This window comes from Macrobrachium nipponense, chromosome 37, assembly GCF_015104395.2.
Source record: "Macrobrachium nipponense isolate FS-2020 chromosome 37, ASM1510439v2, whole genome shotgun sequence".
Classification (NCBI taxonomy): Eukaryota; Metazoa; Arthropoda; class Malacostraca; order Decapoda; family Palaemonidae; genus Macrobrachium; species Macrobrachium nipponense.
In genome coordinates this window covers 45,573,036-45,597,197 of record NC_061097.1, presented here as the reverse complement: position 1 = coordinate 45,597,197, position 24,162 = coordinate 45,573,036, and the positions used below count along the sequence as shown (strand labels likewise).

General features: G+C 35.6%; 1 protein-coding gene across 1 annotated transcript in view; it reads left to right on the top strand.

Annotated features, from left to right (window-relative positions):
- Positions 1-16,915: 16,915 nt before the first annotated feature.
- LOC135209212 (uncharacterized) overlaps positions 16,916-24,162 on the top strand; it is a 38,685-nt gene continuing 31,438 nt past the window's right edge. The window contains exon 1 of the mRNA XM_064241903.1: positions 16,916-17,368. Coding sequence (XP_064097973.1) covers positions 17,278-17,368 — 91 coding nt within the window. The 5' untranslated portion in view covers positions 16,916-17,277. The remainder of the gene's footprint in view (positions 17,369-24,162) is intronic.

Below are 24,162 nucleotides of genomic sequence, written 5' to 3'. Positions count from 1 at the left end.
CGTCGGCAGAAGCCATTTTTGGTGAATATCAGATAAACGGAAGCCATTTTTGGTGAATATCAGATCAACAGAAGCCCTACTTGAACGAAGTATACATCAACAGAAGCCCAGTCTTTTCGATTTGTCGTAACTCGCCTGGCATCTCCTAATAGTTGAATATAACAGTATTTCACCTGCTCACCGGCCCTGAGGCACCAAGTGGTGTTATCTAGTTTAAAGCTGTTTATATTCGGTTGCAGAGCATTTTTCAGTCATTACGCATCGTCGAAAAGTCTTTTCTCCTCCTGATAATCTTTTGTTTTATCAAAATCCTCTGGGTCTCCTTCACACATAACACTAAGAGCGGAAAATACTGTTTTGTTGCAAGTTACTTAAATCCAGAACTTATTGGCTTTCTAGCCTATGGCACTGTTCGAAAACCTCTATCCTGTCCGTTACTGGTCTGGATAATGGCGTCAGGAGTCACCCGTCTCAAGCTTCATAATGTTTTGTCTAGACATGTCCGTGAAGATGCTACCGACGCATTCTTTCTGCAATCCTGTTGCTTCCTTCAATAGAATGCCATATTCTCTGGGAGCCTGAATTTCAAGCCAATGGCCCCTGTGATGGGCTTGTTCCATATGAATAGGGTTCGTCTTCCTGAATAATAATAATATAATAATAATATAATAATAAGAATAATAATAATACTAATATAACAATAATAATAATATAATAATAATAATAATAATAATAATAATAATAATAATAATATACACAGTGGATGCTGGCAATTTGTGAGTAAATTTAATCTATTTTTATTAAGGCCCAGGTCTACAGCAATTTGAAGATGAACTTAGCTTTGATATTAATATGTAAGAATGAAAAATCTATTGTTCACAATGAAATTATAATTAAATAATAATTAATCAGAGTATTGTTCATTGTAAGTAATAATAATGAACTCAAGTATTGTTCTTTGTAAGTAATAATAATGAATTCAAGTATTGTTCTTTGTAAGTAATTATGAATCCAAATATTGTTCATTGTAAGTTATGAGTAAAACCACAGATGGATAAATATGGCCGTGAAACCTTGAGAAGATGTAAGACTAGTGTTTAATTCAGTGGAATAACTGAGCCAATGTTCAAAATTCTACGTACATGAGTTTCAAAAATTCACTTTGAAGAAATATTATACATTTTAAAATAACCCACATAGGCTTGTACACATTCAGTCAACTTTTTACAAAGTCACTCAAACGTGGTAGAAACTAGCCATAGAGATTCTGGTCTTTTTAAAGAGGAACAACGTCTAAAATTTTGTTTAAAAAATTTGAATAAAAAATTGTTTTATGGTCTTTAAAAAAAAAGACGAACTAAGTCTACAATTCAGTTATCAAAAATTTAATAAAAATCTATTTTGGTTTCACAGGAAAACAATATAAGAAGAATGGACTTTTTGAATTTACTGTATGGAAATATATTTGAAGCTTTTTTCAGGTTAATTATACTATAGCTAAAGGTGACAACGAAATAGAAAAAAAAAAAAATTTGACACTAGGAATATGGTACTATTCCTGGAACTTCAAATTCAAACATTACCACTAACTTACAAAAGAAAGCAAGTTGGATTAGCCGGGTAAAATTTATTTATTTATCATGTATTTTTCCAAGACGCTTTGTTTATGAATAGTTTCCAAAGGTAGTTATGTTTCCTTCTTACACTGAAACATCAAGACAAAGGTTTTGAAAAATCTTTTATTAGAGAAATATACAATGTTTTTACCATTTTAACAGTATTAGATGCAGAATTTGATCAAAGTTGATTTGAATTGACGAGAATTAAAAAAAAAATTACCTTGTACATTTTACATAACCTATGTATTTCAATATTAATATTTTTCTATAGTTACCCATATAAGATTTTATCAGCATAAATCTATTTCTTATTATCCTTGATTTTGTAAACCTTCTTATACCATCATTTTCATCTTTTATTCCTCTTTTGTGGGCTAGCCTGATACCAACAACATCGTCACAAATTAAAATACCAGCAGTGTTCCTGTCCCTTTTTTAGATCATGCTTCAAAGGCCCAGTTTAACGTAACGAAAACAAGCGCAAAAATCTCTAAAAAGCTTAACCGGAGTTACTAAGTGACCATGACTGAAATACCTAGTACCATCTCAGAATCGCGTGCTGGGTCCCACGTCCGCAAATATATAAAGTACTACTTTCCTCAGCCGCCGCCAAGGAGATGCACCACCACCACCAAAGAGAAAGTCCGATGCGAGGACGTGATCACGTGACGCAAACGTCGTCGTCTAGGCCTACGCTCCAATTTCATAAAAGAACAGGCCTACGTCGCCGTGCTTGTGTGACCTTCGAGGGATACTAAAGGTCAGGAATGACCTGGGGATTTCTAAATCGGGATTATTATCACCTTCCCATCAGAGAGGAAGAGGAGAGAGAGAGAGAGAGAGAGAGAGAGAGAGGAGAGAGAGAGAGAGAGAGAGAGAGAGAGAGAGAAAAGGCTAGAGAAAGACAGACATAGATTAGACTCAGATGCCGTGCGTATATAGGCCTACTTGATTAATGAGCTCTATCTCTTAGGCCGATTGGTGCTTCCAGGAGCACGGAGACACGAAGGGGTTGGGCATGAGTTTGGGGAAGAGTGGGGGGGGGGGGGGAGGGGGGGGGGGGAAAGGGAAGGGAGGGAGAGGGATACGGGAGGTGGTGAGACAGGAGAAGACCCTTAAAGGATATAGACAAGTTCCTCCGGAGTCCGACTGACGGACGACCAGTAACTGGCGATGAAAAAAATGTGAAACATTTTAATTAAAATGACCAACCGGCCGGTAAATCCAGTTTTAGTGATCTTAAAGATTATCCAATTAATTTTTTTTGGGAGGGGGCGGGTGGTTGTAAGAAGTAGGCCCTAGATTTTGATTCTATTATTATACGATTAATTTTACAGATTTTTATATCAATTTCTATGTTCTCAACTTCCTTTTCTAGCATGTGGGAATTCTGTTTTGTATAAGCATACTGTCTAAGGTTTTAAATGGTATATCCAGAATAATAATAATAATAATAATAATAATAATAATAATAATAATATATAATAATATATATAATAATAGTATCACTCATTGATGTCGCAATACCATGGGACACCAGAGTTGAAGAGAAAGAGAGGGAAAAAAATGATAAGTATCAAGATCTGAAAATATAAATAAGAAGGATATGGGATATGCCAGTGGAAATCGTACCCATAATCATAGGAGCACTAGGCACGATCCCAAGATTCCTGAAAAGGAATCTAGGAAAAACTAAAAAAGAGGCCTGAAGTAGCTCCAGGTCTCATGCAGAAGAGTGTGATCCTAGAAACGGCACACATAGTAAGAAAAGTGATGGACTCCTAAGGAGGCAGGATGCAACCCGGAACCCCACACTATAAATACCACCCAGTCGAATTGGAGGACTGTGATAGAGCAAAAAAAAAAAAAAAAAAAAAAAAACAATAATAATAATAATAATAATAATAATAATAAAGTATTGTTCTATCCCAACAATCCGTAATACATACAGATGTTGAATGTATGTATGCACTTTGAGCATATATAAAGATACTAATAAAAACAAAACAAAAATACTGTAGATTATATATTAACTAAATATATATATATATACTATAGCTATAGAGCTTAATATATACATATATATTATTATATTATATATATATATATATATATATATATATATATGTTAAGAAGAGAGAGAGAGAGAGAGAGAGAGAGAGAGAGAGAGACAAACGAAAGAAAGACGCGAGGACCATCTTCTTCTTCATTTTCTTCTTCTTCTTCTTCCTCCTCCTCCCGAGGAATCTCTCGTCATCTCCAAAATGCCCTCCGGAGGCGGCCTCGGGGTCCTAACCTCAAATGGTACGATCGGGACCTGTCACTTCAGTCAGGTGTTGTCGCCTCCGCCACAACATGCGTGCGCCCTCTCTCTCTCTCATACTAAAGTGCCTCTCTCTCTCTCTCTCTCTCTCTCTCTTCTCTCATCTCCTCATAATTAAATGCCTTCTCTCTCTCTCTCTCTCTCTCTCTCTTCTCTCTCTCTCTCTCTCTCTCTCATACTTAAGTGTCTCTCTTTCTCTCTCTCTCATACTTAAGTGTCTCTCTTTCTCTCTCTCTCATACTTAAGTGCCTCTCTCTCTCTCTCTCTCTCTCTCTCTCTCTCTCTCTCTCGTACTTAAGTGCCCCTCTCTCTCTCTCTCTCTCTCTCTCTCTCTCTCTCTCTCTCTCTCTCTCATACTAGAATACAACATTCAACAAATAAATCACTTGCCAACAAGAAAGGAAAATACTTTAGACCTAGTATTTGTGAACGAGGTGAATTATGTTAAAGAAATAATAGTTTATAATGCGAGTATTTCAGACCATAATGTCATAGAATTAACAGTTCATTCCAAAGCAAGTGAAAACAGAGATAAGCAAGAAATGAAAAAGTGGGAAGGATATGGAAAATACAACTTCTACAGTAAAAATATAAAATGGTCAGAAATAAATGAAGAATTAAACAAAGATTGGGATAACATTTTCGTAAGTGATGACATAAGGTTAAATACGGAGATATTATATAAAATATTAGAGAAAATAGTGGATAAACATATACCGAAGAACAAAAGTAAACATCAGTCATGCATACCAAGAGACAGAAGGATCTTGTTCCAGAAAATCAGAAAGTGGAAAAAAGGTCTTGCAAAAGAAAAAAATGCATGGAAAATTATAGAACTAAAAAGTAAGATAGAAAATGCAGAACAAACGATTATACAATCAAAAGAAAATTAAAAACGGGACTTGGAAGAAAAAACCCTAATAAATATCAAGCAAAACCCCAAACTATTATACTCATATGCGAAAAAGATGAATAAAAGAAGAATAGAAATAGGCCCTCTAAGAATTGAAGGGAGATTAACGAATGAAAAAAAGGAAATTTGCAACATATTGGCAGAACGATATAAGACAGAATTCAGCCCTAGAATTGATAACGAAGATAATGATATAGAAGTAAGGGACAAAAATAGTGAATATTTAGCTGACATAGATATTAATGAAGCTGATATTGTGCAGGCTATTAATGAAATTAAAAATGGAGCTGCTGCAGGGCCTGATGGTGTCCCTGCTATTTTGTTAAAGAAAGTAGTTCATTCTATTGCAAAGCCACTTGCAATATTATTAAGACAAAGTGTAGATACAGGCAAGATTTATGATGAGCACAAATTAGCATATATTACCCCTACATTCAAAAGTGGATCAAGACTAGAGGCAAGTAATTATAGGCCTGTGAGTCTAACATCACATATTATGAAAGTGTATGAAAGGGTAATGAAGAAAAATATTATGAAACATTTAATAAAAAATAATTTGTTTAATATAGGACAACATGGTTTCGTACCCGGAAAAAGTACACAAACCCAACTGTTAGTCCACCGTGAGAACATATACAAAAATATGAAAAGCAAAAATGAAACAGATGTGGTTTATCCAGACTTTGCAAAGGCTTTTGACAAGGTAGACCATAATATATTAGCAAAGAAAATTAGAAAACATAATATAATGGATAAAGTAGGAAGATGGTTAAAAGAATTTTTACACAACAGAAAACAGATAGTTATTGCAAACGATGAGAAATCGGATGAAGCTAAGGTAATATCCGGTGTGCGACAAGGTACGGTGTTAGCTGCATTACTGTTTGTTATTATGATTTTAGACAGTAATGTTAAGGACTCGGTAGTGAGTAGTTTCGCCGATGACACAAGAATAAGTAGAGAAATTACTTGTGATGAAGATAGAACGCACTGCAGAGACCTTAACAAAGTATATCCAAATTCAAATTCAAATTCAAATTCTTTATTTCAGCTTAGAGCCATATACAAAATATTACGATAAAATTAATAGTTATAAACAAATATATTACGAATAAAATTAATGAGGTTCCCCATAACAAAGATATTAAGGCCCCTGGTCCACCACATAGATCGGGCAGATGTATCGGCGGACTTCCCCTCTAACGGGCAAACAGTCAAATTGCCCGATGGGTCTTGTAGCAAAATCACCACGGTGCTTTTACTTCGACCCTGGCAGACGTATGTTAACCATATACATTTCTTTTACTGAGCCATTCTTTGCACCATATTCTCTTCTTTTTCTCCTTTTTCATCACACACAAAGCAATTATCATGCTACGCTATCTTCTTCTTTGCGGTAAGCACCATGTTTATCGTACCGCACTGAACACACTACTGGCATCGTCGGGCACGCCCTCCTCTCCATCGCCTCACCTGCGTGGACAACATTCATGGGTAAGCCCGCCAGAATTTGCCCGTCAACCCCGGAGCACGCCGATCAGGCCCGCTCGTGTGGACAGGCCTTTAGGAATAAAATAAAAGGTCTAAACACAGAAACTGTGTTTAGACCACTCTTTAAAAACTAATAATGTTTTAAAACTATCACTGTTAAAAATTGCACAAATTAAGTGGTTTTTTGAACTCTTTGCTCTTTGAAACAAGCTTACAATACATTTTCTAACTAATTAATCAAATGTTGGTATTCCTCAAGAAACAAAGTGTCCACTCACTCTCGAAAACCTTTCTATTCCCATCAGGTACCTAAAAGAGTCATTATAACATACCTTAAGTTTTCGTAGGGTTTCCTTTTTACATTTCATTGCCAGAGGCATACAATACAGGGAAGTACAGAAAGATCTGAACAAATGCACTTTTGCCTCATCATTGCACATATGAAAGTTCCTTAGCAACATATTGCCTCGCAAGCATTGCCCTCGATAGAGTGATGCAATATGGTCATCGTCCTTAAGATTGTTATTAATATTCATGCCGATTTATTTACATGACTTAACGACTTCCAACCTGACGTCATTAATATAGAGTGACGGTTCACTAAATGACATAAAATTCCTGGGCTTTATAACAAGAACTTTGGTCTTGTCAGGATTGGCTTCAAGATAATGGTACTTCAAATATTCCATACTTTTATCTATGAGTATTTGCAACGCTTTTAAAGATGGGGCTAAAAGTATTATATCATCTGCATAAAAGATATGATTCACCTTAAACTCTCCCACTGTGCAACCACCTTCCCTGCTGAGGACCTTTGTAATTGAGTCATCCACATATACGGCAAACAGAAGTGCTGATAGAACACTACCCTGTCTAATACCACAACTGGGTTTAAAAGGAGAGGAAAGACTATTGCCCCACATTACTCTAAAGTCCCGAGTTTTGTACCAGTACTGTAGCAGTGCTATAATGTAAAATGGCACACGTCTTCTCTTTAAAATTTGAAATAATCTTTCATGACACACTCTATCAAAAGCCTTGGACATATCCATTGCGCATACAAAAACTGGAGTGTTTTTTTTACCTATAAAACTGGCATGTTTGTTTAAAAAGAAAAAGGGCCATATCAGTGCTGTGTTTAGTTTTATAAGCAAATTGATTATCCGAAGTCGTTAACAAGTCTTTGCATCTTTGTAGGATGATGCATTCTAATAGCTCAGAAATAATAAAGGCAAGGGCTATTGGACGATAGTTATTCTTATCAGAGAGAGACTAATGGTAATCCTTAACTAAATTCAGAATTTTTATTTCAGTCAGATTTTTTATACGAAATGATGCCTGAACAAACAAGTGAACAAAAGTGACAGATGCACATACAGAGTTGGATGGGCATATCGTAAGTGATTCCCTGTGATTCCATCCAGGCCCGGGGCACTATTTAACGAAAGGGATTTTAAAGCATCTTGAACGTCTTTAACGGAAACAATTGGTATGGTGCTTTCTTCATCTTCATTTTCCATCGACAAAGACATTTGTGGATGGTTCGTACCTTCCATAATATGAGCATAATGATCCTTCCAACCTTCTGCCATGTTTGACTCTCCCCTTAATCCATCAATACTAACCGGTAGTTTGGTAGTTTTCTTACTTATTTTGTTTATTGTTTTCCAAGGATTTCTCCTGCTCATATTTCTAGCGATTTTTCCTTTGTTGTTTTGTTTACCGTCTTCTTGCTTGCAGACTTTGAGTGCCTTTTTAAAATTTCGTTTAGACAGGACCATCTCATCGTATTGCACACCCGATCTCGGCATTCCCATTTCCATCCATAATAAATACTTTTGTCTGGCTGTAACGTGGTGTAATTTGACGTTTTCATTCCAGCCTGGTATTCCATGACTTTTATTTTTTGTATCTCCACTCTTAATCAATGCCTCAACAAGATCGACAGCAAATGTTTCAATTAGAAATACATGGTTTCTGTCCCTGCATCCCCTTGTTCTACAGACAATTGCCTCAACTGGAAACTATTTCTTTTAGTGACTTCTCGCTTCGAACTTTATATTCATCATTATTTCTAACCTCTTAAGTTATTCTGCGATTAAAACCCAGAGGCTTGTGGTCTGAGCCTATCTCTTCGTAAAAAACTTTAAAACATCGAAGTGCACTCAAGAGGGAGTCAGGGCACACGACATGGTCCAGCCACCTCGTGTGACCCGTAGCATCGCTTACCCACGTATGGGTATCCTGTGGTAATGAGGTGATGTCGGCTGCACAGCAGTCGTATTCATCACACCACCCAAATAATTCTGCACCAAATTCTGATGAAATGTGAGCGTTAAAATCCCCTACAGCAATAACATGATCATTCTGATGTTCTTCAAATAGACATTTCATTTTCCCTAATTTATTTAAGCATTCCTCAGTATTAGAACAGTTATAATAGGGCATATAACAATTGATAACCCTTATCGTGCTACCACCCAGACTAATATCTATACATAAAAAGCGTTCATCTCTTGTGGGTATTTTCCTGACATACGGAGAGATCTCCTCGTGAACTGAAAAAGTTAGACCCCCATATGGACTTCCTCTCACCAGAGCTTGGCTTAGGTCTACTGGTGACGACGATATGGAATCAAACTTAATATCAATATTGTTTAGAAAGTTACTCTCCAGTTGTGGCAAAAATGTTTCTTGCAATGCTATTATCTTATAATTACATTAATTTTTTACAACGTGGACATTTTTCCTGACAGATCTACAGTTAAAAGTTGCTATATTAATTGAAGCCATGATTGATTTCTTTTTTTCGTACCATTTCCTTACCATTACGCCTTTTGGCCAATTAACAGACTGAAAAAGGTTAGTTACTTTACATTTTTCAATGCTCTCGATTGATATTTTAAAGGAAACATAATTGTCATGTTTCGCTTGAAGTTTCTGACAATGAACTGAATTTTTACCAGATATATTTATGACATGGATTTTCAATTCATCTTCATTTACATGAGGACTTAACCTAGAGGCAAAAAGAGAAATATTGGTGAGAGTTTCAGCTGCTAGTAGACATGTACCCTCGTTGGTTCCTATTACTGCAGGCTTTCTTCTTAATAACTTGGTTGAGGTGGCGAATCCGGGTGTGGAGCTCCAGATGGTCCGTTTTCGTTTCTCCTCTGCATCTGCCTTCGCACTTAAATTTCTCCGCTGCCATGGCTGGAGCTCCCATTCGTTCAAAGATGTTGATGATGTCGTGGAGGCCAGATCCTCATCTGAATCATTCTGTAGCGTGACATCCCGAGTAACCGTTTTATTACTCATGCCCTCTCCAGTATACAGTTTAGCAGTTCCTTTAGAAGCTTCGCCAGATGTAAATTTGTCAGTGTTTTTAGTATCCGACCTCTTTCTGTAAAGATGAAGTAGTTCAGCTTGTTCTGCTATCACTTCGTCTGGCGTTTTTCTTTTCTGCTTTGTAGCATTATTCTCCTTCACTCAAGTCGTTATTTCCTTTTTGCTAACATTTTCTTCTATTTTTGAAACTTTTTCTCTAAGCTGCTTATTGGAATTGAAGAGGATCTGAACCTCCGAACGAAGAGCACTAAACAGTTTCAGCACCGTTGCCATGTCGACATGATCCATAGTTACTGGAGGCACTTGGGTACACTTCGTTATACAAAATTCAGTACCTTCAGGTGCAGGTGACTGACACATTAACGTCATAATTTGTCGTATGTTATTTTCCTTCTGCTGAGCACCACGATATTCCTTTTTCTTTTCGGGGCAGCCGTACTTCTCAAACGCCAGCAGCTCTGCCTCCGAGGCTTCTTCCTCACTGTAAAAGTTCCTGCAAAGGCTCAGCAAATCCTCCTGATTCATGCAGTCAGTCTTATTGAAGATAAAAAACAATAAGCCATTGTTTATAAACATGCAGTCCGATACCCCGGATGCTGAATTGATACTTGCCATGATTACTTTTCATTTATTTAGGTGCTCTGCGTGAAAATGACGTAGCTTACGTCATTGAAACTATGACGAAACGATGACGTCATCGAAAGAAATTTTTCAAGGGGGAGTAGTACGCATGCGTTTAGTTACAGAAGAGAACTTTAAAACTAAGTCAATCATATGAAACACCAACTTCCTGCACTTGTGTACACATTTCCTCGGATTCCTGAGTTATTCACTTCACTGTATTTCGGGCTTGGGGTATTTCCCATGCCTTAGATCCTATAAATAACAAGGTGTATTGAGGAGCTCCAAGTGTTCACACTTGTTTACGTTGTAGGTCAGCTATCCAGAGGTAAATAGGATGGTATTTAACTCTGATAAATTTGAATCAATAAACTATGGAGAAAGAGAAGGAAAGCTATATGCATATAGGGGACCTAATAACGAGACAATCACAAATAAGGAAGCAGTTAAAGACCTTGGTGTGATGATGAATAGGAACATGTTATGCAATGATCAAATAGCAATTCTATTGGCAAAATGTAAAGCAAAAATGGGAATGTTGTTACGGCACTTCAAAACAAAGCTGAACACATGATTATGCTTTATAAAACATATGTTCGTAGTCCACTTGAAGATTGCAATATGATATGGTACCCACACTATCAAAAGGATATTGCACAAATAGAGAGTGTACAAAGGTCCTTTACAGCTAGAATAGAAGAAGTTAAGGACCTTGACTACTGGGAAAGACTACAAACCTTAAAATTATATAGTCTAGAAAGGAGAAGAGAACGTTACATGATAATTCAGGCATGGAAACAGATAGAAGGAATAGCCGAAAACATCATGGAGCTAAAAATATCAGAAAGAGCAAGCAGAGGTAGATTAATAGTGCCCAAAACTATACCAAGAAAAATAAGGAAAGCACACAGGACATTAATCCACTACACACCAGCATCAATAATGCAGCGTCTATTCAATGCGTAGCCAGCTCATCTGAGGAATATATCAGGAGTGAGCGTAGATGTGCTTAAGAATAAGCTCGACAAATATCTAAGCTGCATCCCAGACCATCCAAGATTGGAAGATGCAAAATATACCAGAAGATGTAATAGCAACTCTCTGGTAGACATTAGAGGTGCCTCACACTGAGGGACCTGGGGCAACCCGAACAAGATGTAAGGTCTGTAAGGTAAGGTAAGGTTCTCTCTCTCTCTCTCTCTCTCTCTCTCCTCTCTCTCATACCTAAGTGCCTCTCTCTCTCTCTCTCCTACTTAAGTGCCTCTCTCTCTCTCTCTCTCTCTCATACCTAAGTGCCTCTCTCTCTCTCTCATACTTAAGTGCCTCTCTCTCTCTCTCTCTCTCTCTCTCTCTCTCTCTCTCTCTCTCTCATACTTAAGTGCCTCTCTCTCTCTCTCTCTCTCATACCTATAGTGCCTCTCTCTCTCTCTCTCTCTCTCTTCGCTCTCTCTCTCTCTCTCTCACTTTTTTAAGTGCCTCTCTCTCTCTCTTCTTCTTAATCTCGCTCTCTCCTCTCTCTCTTCTCTCTCAATTCTCTTCTCTCTCTCTCATACTTAAGTGCTCTCTCTCTCTCTCTCTCATACTTAAGTATGCTCTCTCTCTCTCTCTCTCGCTCTCTCTTATACCTCTCTCTCATCTCTCTCTCTCTCTTTATACTTAGTGCCTCTCTCTCTCTCTCTCTCTCTATGATCCTCTCTCTCTCTCTCTCTCATACTTAAGTGCCTCTCTCTCTCTCTCTCTCTCTCTCTCCTCTCTCTCTCTCTCTCTCTCTCATACTTAAGTGTCTCTCTTTCTCTCATAATTAAGTGCCTCTCTCTCTCTCTCTCATACTAAAGTGCCCCTCTCTCTCTCATACTTAAGTGCCTCTCTCTCTCTCTCTCTCTCTACAAACATCCTAAGGTATGTCACAACCATGAAATGTATGATAAATGTGCACACCTAGACGGCTATGAGGATGATTGCAGAGATCTACATCCAAAAATATGCAAAAACCTAAAAGAAGGAAAAGGATGTAAGTTCGACAAAAAAATGTAAATATATGCACCCTGTAGCCATGAATCATAATCAAATAAATAATCAATCAAGTAATAAAATCCAAAATAAGAAAGAAACAAATAAAGAGAGGAATAAAGAATATCAGGTAAAAGAAAAAAGCAAGCCATCAACGAGATATGCAGAGATGTCAGCAAAAAATTTCAAAGCCTCAGCTCCAAGATACTACTCAAGAGATAATAACTGTATTTATTATGCAAGAGGATATTGCAGATACGGAGAAAATTTCAGATTCAGACACAAAATGAATAATTATGATGAAGGAAGATCAAATATTATGGAAAAGTTGGATTTTTTAATGTCAGAATTTCTGGAAATGAAAAAAAGAACAACATACCAGAACATGAAAGAGACATGGGAAAATCCTTATTTACCCATATTAAATGAAGGAGAAAACACGCAAACCATCATAGTGATGAATGCGCAGGGTTTAGTTACGAGTAACTCAAAAAGAAAAATAGAGTACTTAGAAGAACTAACCCAAATTGAAAAGAAAATAGATATAATGAATATAAGTGAAACCTGGTATTCCCAAGAGACTGGGAATGATGATCAAATAAAAGGGTTCCAAACTTATAGATCAGATAGAAAAAATAGGAATCAAGGGGGAACCGCAATATGGGAAAGACAAAAAACAAGGAAAAATATATGAGAAATATAATAACTCAGAATGTGAACTAATAGCGGTAGAATTTGAATCTGAAAAATTAATGAACATAGTAATATATAGACCTCCTAATACTAAAGAGTTTGACTTAATAATAGAAAAATTGGATGATATATGTAGAAATCACAAGGACTGGACTATTCTCCTATCTGGAGACTTTAACTTTCCTTTCGTAGACTGGAAAGAATGAATAGGAGATTGTGGTTGTATTTATACATATAAAAAAGAGAGTAATGGTAGTGCAGAAGATGAGAGGCAATTCGAAAAGCTATTAGATATGCTACTAGAATACAACATTCAACAAATAAATCACCTGCCAACAAGAAAGGAAAATACTTTAGACCTAGTATTTGTGAACGAGATGAATTATGTTAAAGAAATAATAGTTTATAATGCGAGTATTTCAGACCATAATGTCATAGAATTAACAGTCCATTCCAAAGCAAGTGAAAACAGAGATAAGCAAGAAATGAAAAAGTGGGAAGGATATGGAAAATACAACTTCTACAGTAAAAATATATAATGGTCAGAAATAAATGAAGAATTAAACAAAGATTGGGATAACATTTTCGTAAGTGATGACATAAGGGTAAATACGGAGATTTTATATAAAATATTAGAGAAAATAGTGGATAAATATATACCGAATAAGAAAAGTAAACATCAGTCATGCATACCAAGAGACAGAAGGATCTTGTTCCAGAAAATCAGAAAGTGGAAAAAAGGTCTTGCAAAAGAAAAAATGCATGGAAAGTTATAGAACTAAAAAGTAAGATAGAAAATGCAGAACAAATGATTATACAATTAAAAGAAAATGAAAAACGGGACTTGGAAGAAAAAACCCTGGTAAATATCAAGCAAAACCCCAAACTATTATACTCATACGCAAAAAAGATGAATAAAAGAAGAATAAAAGAAGAAATAGAAATAAGCCCTCTAAGAAATTGAATGGGAGATTTAAGTTCGAATGAAAAAAAAGGAAATTGCAACATATTGGCAGAACGATATAAGAGAGAATTCACCCCTAGAATAGATAATGAAGATAATGATATAGAAGTAAGGGACGAAAATAGTGAATATTTAGCTGATATAGATATTAATGAAGCTGATAGTGTGCAGGCTATTAATGAAATTAAAAATGGAGCTGCTGCAGGGCCTGATGGAGTTCCTGCTATTTTGTTAAAGAAAGTAGTTCATTCTATCGCAAAGCCACTTGCAATATTATTAAGACAAAGTGTAGATACAGGCACGATTTATGATGAGCACAAATTAGCATATATTACCCCTACATTCAAAAGTGGATCAAGACTAGAGGCAAGTAATTATAGGCCTGTGAGTCTAACATCACATATTATGAAAGTGTATGAAAGGGTAATGAAGAAAAATATTATGAAACATTTAATAAAAAATAATTTGTTTAATATAGGACAACATGGTTTCGTACCCGGAAAAAGTACACAAACCCAACTGTTAGTCCACCGTGAAAACATATACAAAAATATGAAAAGCGGAAATGAAACAGATGTGGTTTATCTAGACTTTGCAAAGGCTTTTGACAAGGTAGACCTTAATATATTAGCAAAGAAAATTAGAAAACATAATATTGTGGATAAAGTAGGAAGATGGTTAAAAGAATTTTTACACAACAGAAAACAGATAGTTATTGCAAACGATGAGAAATCGGATGAAGCTAAGGTAATTTCCGGTGTGCCACAAGGTACGGTGTTAGCTGCATTACTGTTTGTTATTATGATTGCAGACATAGACAGTAATGTTAAGGACTCGGTAGTGAGTAGTTTCGCCGATGACGCAAGAATAAGTAGAGAAATTACTTGTGATGAAGATAGTAATGCGCTACAAAGAGACCTTAACAAAGTATATGATTGGGCAGAGGTAAATAGGATGGTATTTAACTCTGATAAATTTGAATCAATAAACTATGGAGACAGAGAAGGAAAGCTATATGCATATAGGGGACCTAATAATGAGACAATCACAAATAAGGAAGCAGTTAAAGACCTTGGTGTGATGATGAATAGGAACATGTTATGCAACGATCAAATAGCAATTCTATTGGCAAAATGTAAAGCAAAAATGGGAATGTTGTTACGGCATTTCAAAACAAGAAAAACTGAACACATGATTATGCTTTATAAAACATATGTTCGTAGTCCACTTGAATATTGCAATATGATATGGTACCCACACTATCAAAAGGATATTGCACAAATAGAGAGTGTACAAAGGTCCTTTACAGCTAGAATAGAAGAAGTTAAGGACCTTGACTACTGGAAAAGACTACAATCCTTAAAATTATATAGTCTAGAAAGGAGAAGAGACCGCTACATGATAATTCAGGCATGGAAACAGATAGAAGGAATAGCTGAAAACATCATGCTAAAAATATCAGAAAGAGCAAGCAGAGGTAGATTAATAGTGCCCAAAACTATACCAGGAAAAATAAGGAAAGCACACAGGACATTAATCCACTACGCACCAGCATCGATAATGCAGCGTCTATTCAATGCGTTGCCAGCTCATCTGAGGAATATATCAGGAGTGAGCGTAGATGTGTTTAAGAATAAGCTCGACAAATATCTAAACTGCATCCCAGACCATCCAAGATTGGAAGATGCAAAATATACCGGAAGATGTACTAGCAACTCTCTGGTAGACATTAGAGGTGCCTCACACTGAGGGACCTGGGGAAACCCGAACGAACTGTAAGGTCTGTAAGGTAAGGTAAGGTCTCTCTCTCTCTCATACTTAAGTGTCTCTCTTTCTCTCTCACACACACTTAAGTGCCTCTCTCTCTCATACTTAAGTGCCTCTCTCTCTCTCTCATACTCAAGTGTCTCTCTTTCTCTCATACTTAAGTGCCTCTCTCTCTCATACTTAAGTGTCTCTCTTTCTCTCGTGCTTAAGTGCCTCTCTCTCTCTCTCATACTTAAGTGACTCTCTTTCTCTCATACTTAAGTGCCTCTCTCTCTCTCTGTCTGTCACACTAAGTGCCTCTTTCTCACTCTCTCTCTTATCATACTTAAGTGCCTCTCTCTCTCTCTCTCTCTCTCTCTCTCTCTCTCTCATACTTAAGAGCTCACTTCCACAATATTTATATATGTATGTATGTATGTATGTATGTATGTATGTATGTATGTATGTATCTATATATATATAGATAATATATACATAATTTCTTCGTTAATATATTTTGAAAAAACGATTATATTGCGTAATTACAGCCAGGGATGAGAACTATAGTTTCTCAAATGAATCTGAGAATTGTTTGTTTGTTCCTGTTGTATGATAACATTTTCATCTCATCTGTTGTTTTTGTTTCTGTTGCTGAGAACATTCTCACCTGTTGTTTGTTCCCGTTGGATGAGAGCATCTCACAGAAGAAGCGTGAAGATAATATTTCTTCACCTTACTAACCGACAGCTCAATAATTATGATAATGATAATGATAATGGAGAGGAAGATGAGAAAAATAATGATGATAATAATAACGCTATTAATAAACCCTTACCAGCGACAGAATCAACGACAAAAACAGAACAACGACAGCGACAAGAAAACTGATTAATAGCTTCTCTCGCCCTGACTTCGTTCATTCTTTCTTCAAATTAAAGAGTTTAACAATTAAAAATAACTCTTACAATTAAGAGGCGCCGTTGTAAAGGCATTGCCTCGACCCATAACCAACCAAGACATGAATTCCAAAGGAATGCATGCATGCGTGACGCACACATTTCCGTGCAGCGTACTAAAACAATTATGTATAATACTATAAATATATCTCCGCCCCCGCCCCCGGCAAAATCCCCCCAACCCCCTCAGGACCCCGAGGGCGCGACAAAACACAGCAGTTGCGTCCGAGACGCCGTCGTGACTGGATTGCTCATCTCTTGGCGGGAGACCGGCCCAGGCTACCGCCACCTACCCCTCTTTGCAGTCACGCGTTATTCAAATTCAAATTTCCCTTTCCTTCTTCTTCTTCTTATCTCCGCTCTTTTATAAGAATAATGAACATCAAGGTTTTTAAATACAACATGGAGAACTAGTTTTTATCCATTTCGCTCAGCTTAATACAAGCTAAACGACGGAGAACTCACAGAATGCATCTCCTTCACTGCAAATCTTGATGCTCAAACTCTAGTCTAAAGAATGTTCGCTTCCGTCGCGTTCGCTTAGTCGACGCTCAGCCTACAAATAACTTGCCAAGTTCATTCGACGCTCGACGATGGAACAACTCGTGCAGTTCAAGATCAACTGCAGTTCTCCTCCCTCCTCCTTCGTTATTGTCCTCGTTGCAACGGTGACCCTTTTGCAAGGTAATGTAAAAAAGAGAGTTTTTAAGTTGAACGAAAATGTTCAACTTAGAGCGTGTTTTGTTTGTTACAGCTTTCATCCCTTGGTTGCGTTCAGTTCGAAGGCGGGACAAACGAAGTAACTTTTCCTGGTTAATTTATTTGTTTATGGAAACGATTTACTCTCACTCTAGTTATTACATTTGTTTACTTTATTACATCTGGAGTTTTCAATTTGTTTATATTATTACATTCAGTTTTAAGTTAATTTTACGTTTACGTAAAAGACAAACATTTCTACGCTGTTGTCTACCTCTACTTTAGAAAAAAATATCTACTTTGTGTTACCATTAGGCTAAGCTGCCGTTAATTGCATCTCCCTCACACCCACCCCACCTTCTCTCTCTCTCTCTCTCTCTCTCTCTCTCTCTCTCTCTCTCTCTCTCTCTCTCTCCCCTGTTAAGCACTTTGTTCAAATGGAAGCATTCTGTCACAAAGAGAGAGCCATTACTCGCAGCGGAGAGAAAGCTTAGGTTGTACAAATGGGCTAAAGAGTATTTCCATTGTTTCTTTTCCAATTTATACATATAAACGCTCACGTACGCATTAACACTGTAGGAGGCGAGAGCCTACTTTTATCACAGAGGTACACAGTACACAGACATGTAAATATATATCATATATATATATATATATATATATATATAGATATATATATATGTAGGCGTTTAACAAAAGACGACCATAAAAACGCTAAATTTTAGAAAATACTATATTTCAGAGACTGCTGTCTCTGAAATATAGTACTTACTTTAAGTATATTGGCATTTTTTATGGGCTCCTTTTATTAGATGGACTTCTGTTGTAACAAAACATTTTTACCAGTATATATACGTACCCATATATATATATATATATATATATATATGATATATATATATATGCGTGTCTGTGTGTGTATATACATACACACATACACACACACACACACACACACACATATATATATATATATTATATATATCTATATATATATATATTATATATATATATATAGTGACTAGTGTCGTAATTCATTCATTCTTAAAATACATATGATGACTAGTGTCCTAATTCATTAATTCTTAAATGATTAAATGATGTTAACTGATATCTGGCGCCTCTACAGATTAGTCTGCAAGGGAAAATGACTGTTCACAACTGCTGTTCATTTTCATTATGAACAAAATCATTTCAAGTGTCCACATATCCACACTCTCACTGCTGGAGATTAATATAATGTATTAAGTTTTTAGTCTTAAATCATAATATCTAATAAGCACACTCCCTCTTAAAATGAATGTTTGTATTTTTTTTTTTTTGTATTTTAATAAACTTCTATGTAATAAATATCCACGATTGTATCAATAAATTGCATTAAAATGCAAAAGATACAATCGATTTATATAATTGTTGATTTTTATCCCATAGGTCCCACGATATTGTGAAATTCTCGGCAACGGAGAACTTATTCGTAAGTCATTCTGTAATTTCAAAGGCAGTGACCACAGGATTTGTCACGCCATTTCATAGTCTTGCGTAATTCAACTAACTGCTCTGGACCAACCCATCTGATTTTCGGTGCTTGCTACTGTCTTCTGTGTTTCCATAGACTTACGAGTACTATTTTAGGGGACTAGGTTATTTCGACTCAGTTTTTAGTACATAAATAGTACATAAATTGAAAATAGCTCTTATTAGACGTAGGTCCTTTTATTATTATTATTATTATTATTATTATTATTATTATTATTATTTCAGTAGATGAGGCCTATCCATATGGAACAATCTCACCAAAGGGCCAATGACTTGAAATTCAAGCTTCCAAAAAGCGCCTCAATGGCGTGATCGGTATGGTCATGACCTGCCACCTCGGTGGCCACGAGTTCAATTCTCGGGCATTCCACTGAGGTGTTAGAGATTTGTATTTCTGGTGATAGAAGTTCACTCTCGACGTGGTTCGGAAGTCACGTCAAGCCGTTGGTCCCGTTGCTGAATAACCACTGGTTCCATGCAACGTAAAAACACCAGACAAACAAACAAATAAAACATTCAAGCTTCCAAAGAAGACGTTGTTCATTTGAAAGAAGCAACAGAAGGTGAAACGAAATACAGAAAGACGAGATCGATTATTAGAATAAAAAAGAAATTAACAGATAAAACATAAGTTGCCCTACATCCTCAGGAAGGATATTCCACAGTCCAACGGCGTGGGGAATAAAGGACCTCTGGAACATAGGACCTCTGGAACCGAGAAGTTAGACAGCAAAACGCATTTAACTGCATATTGGTGCTGCTGTTCAGCGAATCTGGTCGCTCTCTCTCTCGGCTGATAAAGGGAGATAAGGGATCAGTGGTGATCGTGGAAGATCTCCGTTGAAATACAACTCGCGGAAAACTGACAAACCAGAGACCATTTGTCGATAGTCTATAACTGGAAAATCTCGGCGCTTCCAGACCACACAGAGGTACAATTCTGCTTTAATTCTTTAATTAAGAGAACCGGGAATAAATTTCGAAATGAATTTTTAGGCGCCACATTTAACTAATTTTGCCAGGGACCAAAGTAGCGTTATTTTTTTTATTTTTTTTTTTATTTTTTTATTTTTAGTTTGTTTAGGCTGATTGTATGCGTCGATTCGCTCCTGGTCATACAATATATTCCTTCGCAAATTGAAATTACACTGTTAATATTGGAGCAGCCCTGTGTATAAGTTTTTAGTTTAATATTTAATATATATATATATATATATATATATATAGATATTATAATAATATATAATAAGTTAGTAATTATTTATTGAGAGAGAGAGAGAGAGAGAGAGAGAAAGTTAAACGTGTTGTGATGTTTAAGTCACTTTCCGCATTACTTAGTGAGCTAATACATACACACATACATACCGTATACTATACACATACGAGCAAAATGCTTAAACGAATAGTAATTTTAACATTCAACAGTCAACACCTTTACTTATAACTACAAAACCTCAGCAATGACAAATTTAAGTTGAAACCGTTAATTCAATCTATTTAATAAACGCGCGGTTTCAATAATTCCGGGGTTTTTGGAAAATTAGCGAAAAGCGATTCAATGCAAAAGAGGAATTAATTGGTTAGTCCTGGTTTAGGGTATGTGAAATAACTTTTTTTTTTCATATGAAATGTTCAGTGACCCCCAAAACTGACCTTATCCTTTCTAATTTGACCTGACGTTCCCTAATTTGACTTGAGCCTTGATGTAATCAGAAGTGACTTTGTGTACCATGAATAATTTAGGAAATTGATTCTAAAAAGTCAATACAAATATGAGCAAAAATAATTCGATAAAATTATTTTTAAAAAATAATTCTACAATATTTTAAAAATGAGCTAAACTAATTCAAAATAATAAGTACCAAATATTTTTTTTAATCCTGAAAATTACAAAAATGAGCAAAAATAATTCGGAAAAATAATCTTTATAAATTAGGAAAAACCATTCCAAATAATGAGCAAAAATATCTTTAAAAATCCTGAAATTTAGTCAAATTAATTCCAAAACGTAACTACAAAAATGAAAAATAAAATCGAAAAAATATATGCAAAAAATGGGCAAATATAATTAAAAATTATGAGCAAATATTTTTTTTAAATCCTGAAAATTAGCAAAAATAATAACGCAAATGAGCAAAAGTAATCAGTAAGAATAATTGTTAAAAATTAGCAAATATATATAACAAATATTGAGCAAAAAATCTATTTAAAAAATCCTGAAAATTAGTAGAAATAATAATAAAAAAATTAAATACAAAAATGAACAAAGATAATCCTAATTTTTTTTAAATAAGCAATAAAATATTTGTTTAAACGAGCAAAATCTTCTTAAAAATGCAGAAGAGGAGAAAAAATAGTTTTAAAAAATCCAGAAGATGAGAACAAATAAGTAAAAATTATTCTTAAAATGAGCAAAGATATTTTTCAAAATCTAGAAAATTAGTGAAAATAATTCCAAGAAGTCATTTCAGAAGATGAGGAAACTAATCATAAAAAATATAATTCATAAAATTTAGCAAAGAAATTCTCATGAAATGTTACCCGTTATCACCTATCCTCCTCGTTCATTGCTACCTACCAATATATAACTACCAGGTACATAATTTAAAAAAATCTTTAAAAATCCAGAAAAATATGTCATGGAGTCCTGAAATATTCTACTAAGCCTGGAAAATACTACAAAATTCGAACAAAATTCTACAGTCCAAAACTCTAGTCCAGAAAATACTACAAAGTCCAGTAAAATTATAAAATATCTGGGAAAATTCTATGGAGTCCAGAAAAGTTTTGTAAATTCCATAAAATTCTGGAAAATCCTGGAAAGTCCAAAAAGTTCTACAGAAAAGTACTGATAATCCTACAAAGTCCATAAAATTCTGTAACGTCTGGAAAATCCTACAAAGCCCCAAAAATAATGCCGTCCAGAAAATCCTACAAAATCCAAAAAATTCTAAAAAATCAGGAAAATTCTACATAATCAAAAAAAATTCTTAAAAAATCAGGAAAATCCTACAAAGCCCAGAAAATTCTGCAGTCTAGAAAAAACTGCAAAATCCAATAAATTCTAAAAAGTAAGAGAAATCCTACAATATAAAAATTCTACAGTCTAGAAAAAGCTACAAAATCTAATAAATTCTAAAAAGTAAGAGAAATCCTACAATTTAAAAATTCTACAGTCTAGAAAAAGCTACAAAATCTAATAAATTCTAAAAAGTAAGAGAAATCCTACAATATAAAAATTCTAGTCTAGAAAAAGCTACAAAATCTAATAAATTCTAAAAAGTAAGAGAAATCCTACAATATAAAAATTCTACAGTCTAGAAAAAGCTACAAAATCTAATAAATTCTAAAAAGTAAGGAAAATCCTACATTCCAAAAAATTCTGCAGTCTAGAAAAACCTGCAAAATCCAATAAATTCTAAAAAGTAAGGAAAATCCTACAAAGTCCAAAAAATTCTAGAGTTCCTAGAAATGCTATGAATTTCATCCACCAGTACAGTCTGACAAAATCCTTACAAAAACCAGCTGAAAATAATTTTCAATTTGTCACCCCCTCCCCCCCCAAAAAAGTCCCTAAGAATAAACCCAAGCACCTATTTTAAAGCTTCGAGTGTCAGGTACCATAAATTTTTAAAATGACGTCACATTCCCGGACTTTTATTTTCGCGCAATTACAAACCGTACCCGTAAAAATCATTGTCAATACCTCCACGATTTAAAAACATTCTCATCTCTTCAAATAAACCGAAACGCCCATTGTAAAAATTCGAGTGTCAGGTAGCAGAAGTCTTCGATACTATGAAAAAAAAAAATGGCGTCATATTCCCGGATTTTTATTTTCGCGCAATTACAAACCGTAACGCGACCCTGCCAAGTTGAAAAGACGCAAGATAACGAGGGCGCTCTGCGTCTTTCCACTGCGTCGTTCGTAGAAAAATCTCGCAAACAACATCCCCTGGGGCGGCGGCGGGGGTGGGAAGACCAGTACCTATGTTTTTAAAATTTTATTTTTGCCTTGTTTATCTTTTGTTTATACTACACACAAATTAATATCTGGAGAGGGAAAGAGAAAAATGCAACATTTATCGAGAGAGAGAGAGAGAGAGAGAGAGAGAGAGAGAGAGATAAATGCAACATTTGCTCAAATTAATAGAGAGAGAGAGAGAGAGAGAGAGAGAGATGAATCAGACATCCCCTAGGGACCCGAGGGAACAGACCATTATCCATTTTTTAAAAATTTATCCTTCCTTTATTCTTCCATTTTACTTTCCCGCCAGAGGAGACCGACCATCAGCGAGTGACATCATCAGCTGCAGTCTCTTAATCTCGTGATATTAGAACGACTGCAATTATTACGAGACAACTTGCGAATAATTATGAGATGTTTCGGGGCGATAATTGAGTTTCGGCCGGTAAAATGATCTGCAGGTTGCTGGAGGCTGTGCAGAAGTGTTCAATCTCTCTCTCTCTCTCTTCTTTTTTTTTTTTTTTTTTTTTTTTGCTCAGTAGGCTGTCAGTAAATACGAATTATGGGCTGTCTGTCTGTTAAGCGATTATTTATAACATACAGAGAAAAAGAGAGAGAGTTACAGGGTTACAAGGATTAGGATGTCTGAGACTTGTTAGTCCATCCTATAAGAGGAGATATCGTATGCTCACTTATCTCTAGGAGCAGGTTTTACTGTTCAATCACAGTGTCCTCGTCATGTTTTTGTCTAGCTTTCTTTTAAACTCTTCCACACTGGAGAGAGAGAGAAAGAAAGAAAGGAAGGAAGAAAGATAGAGAAAGAGAGAGAGAGAGAGAGAGAGAAAGAAAGAGGAAGAAAGAAAGAGAGAGAAGCAGGCAGGTAGGGTAGATAGAAAGTGCCACAATTGATACGATTTGATCAGATTTAGGCTGTCAAGCCAAACAGTGGGTTGGCACTTTGAACCACTCAGCTCCGAAAACAGTGACAAGAGGGGTGGGGGGGGGGGGGTTAGTGCTGCAAACAGACATCCAGAAAATAAAAGTGGAACCGGGAGAAAAGCTACAATCAGAGAGGTTGGACAGCAAGACGGAAGGGAAGAGGGGTTAAAAAGAGGCTAAAAAGTGTATGGGTGCAGCTATGGGCCTTAGGCACGCCGCAGACACCATTTAGTTATTTACATATACATATATATATATATATATATATATATATATATATATATATATATATATATATATATATATATATATATATAATATATATATATATCTTTCA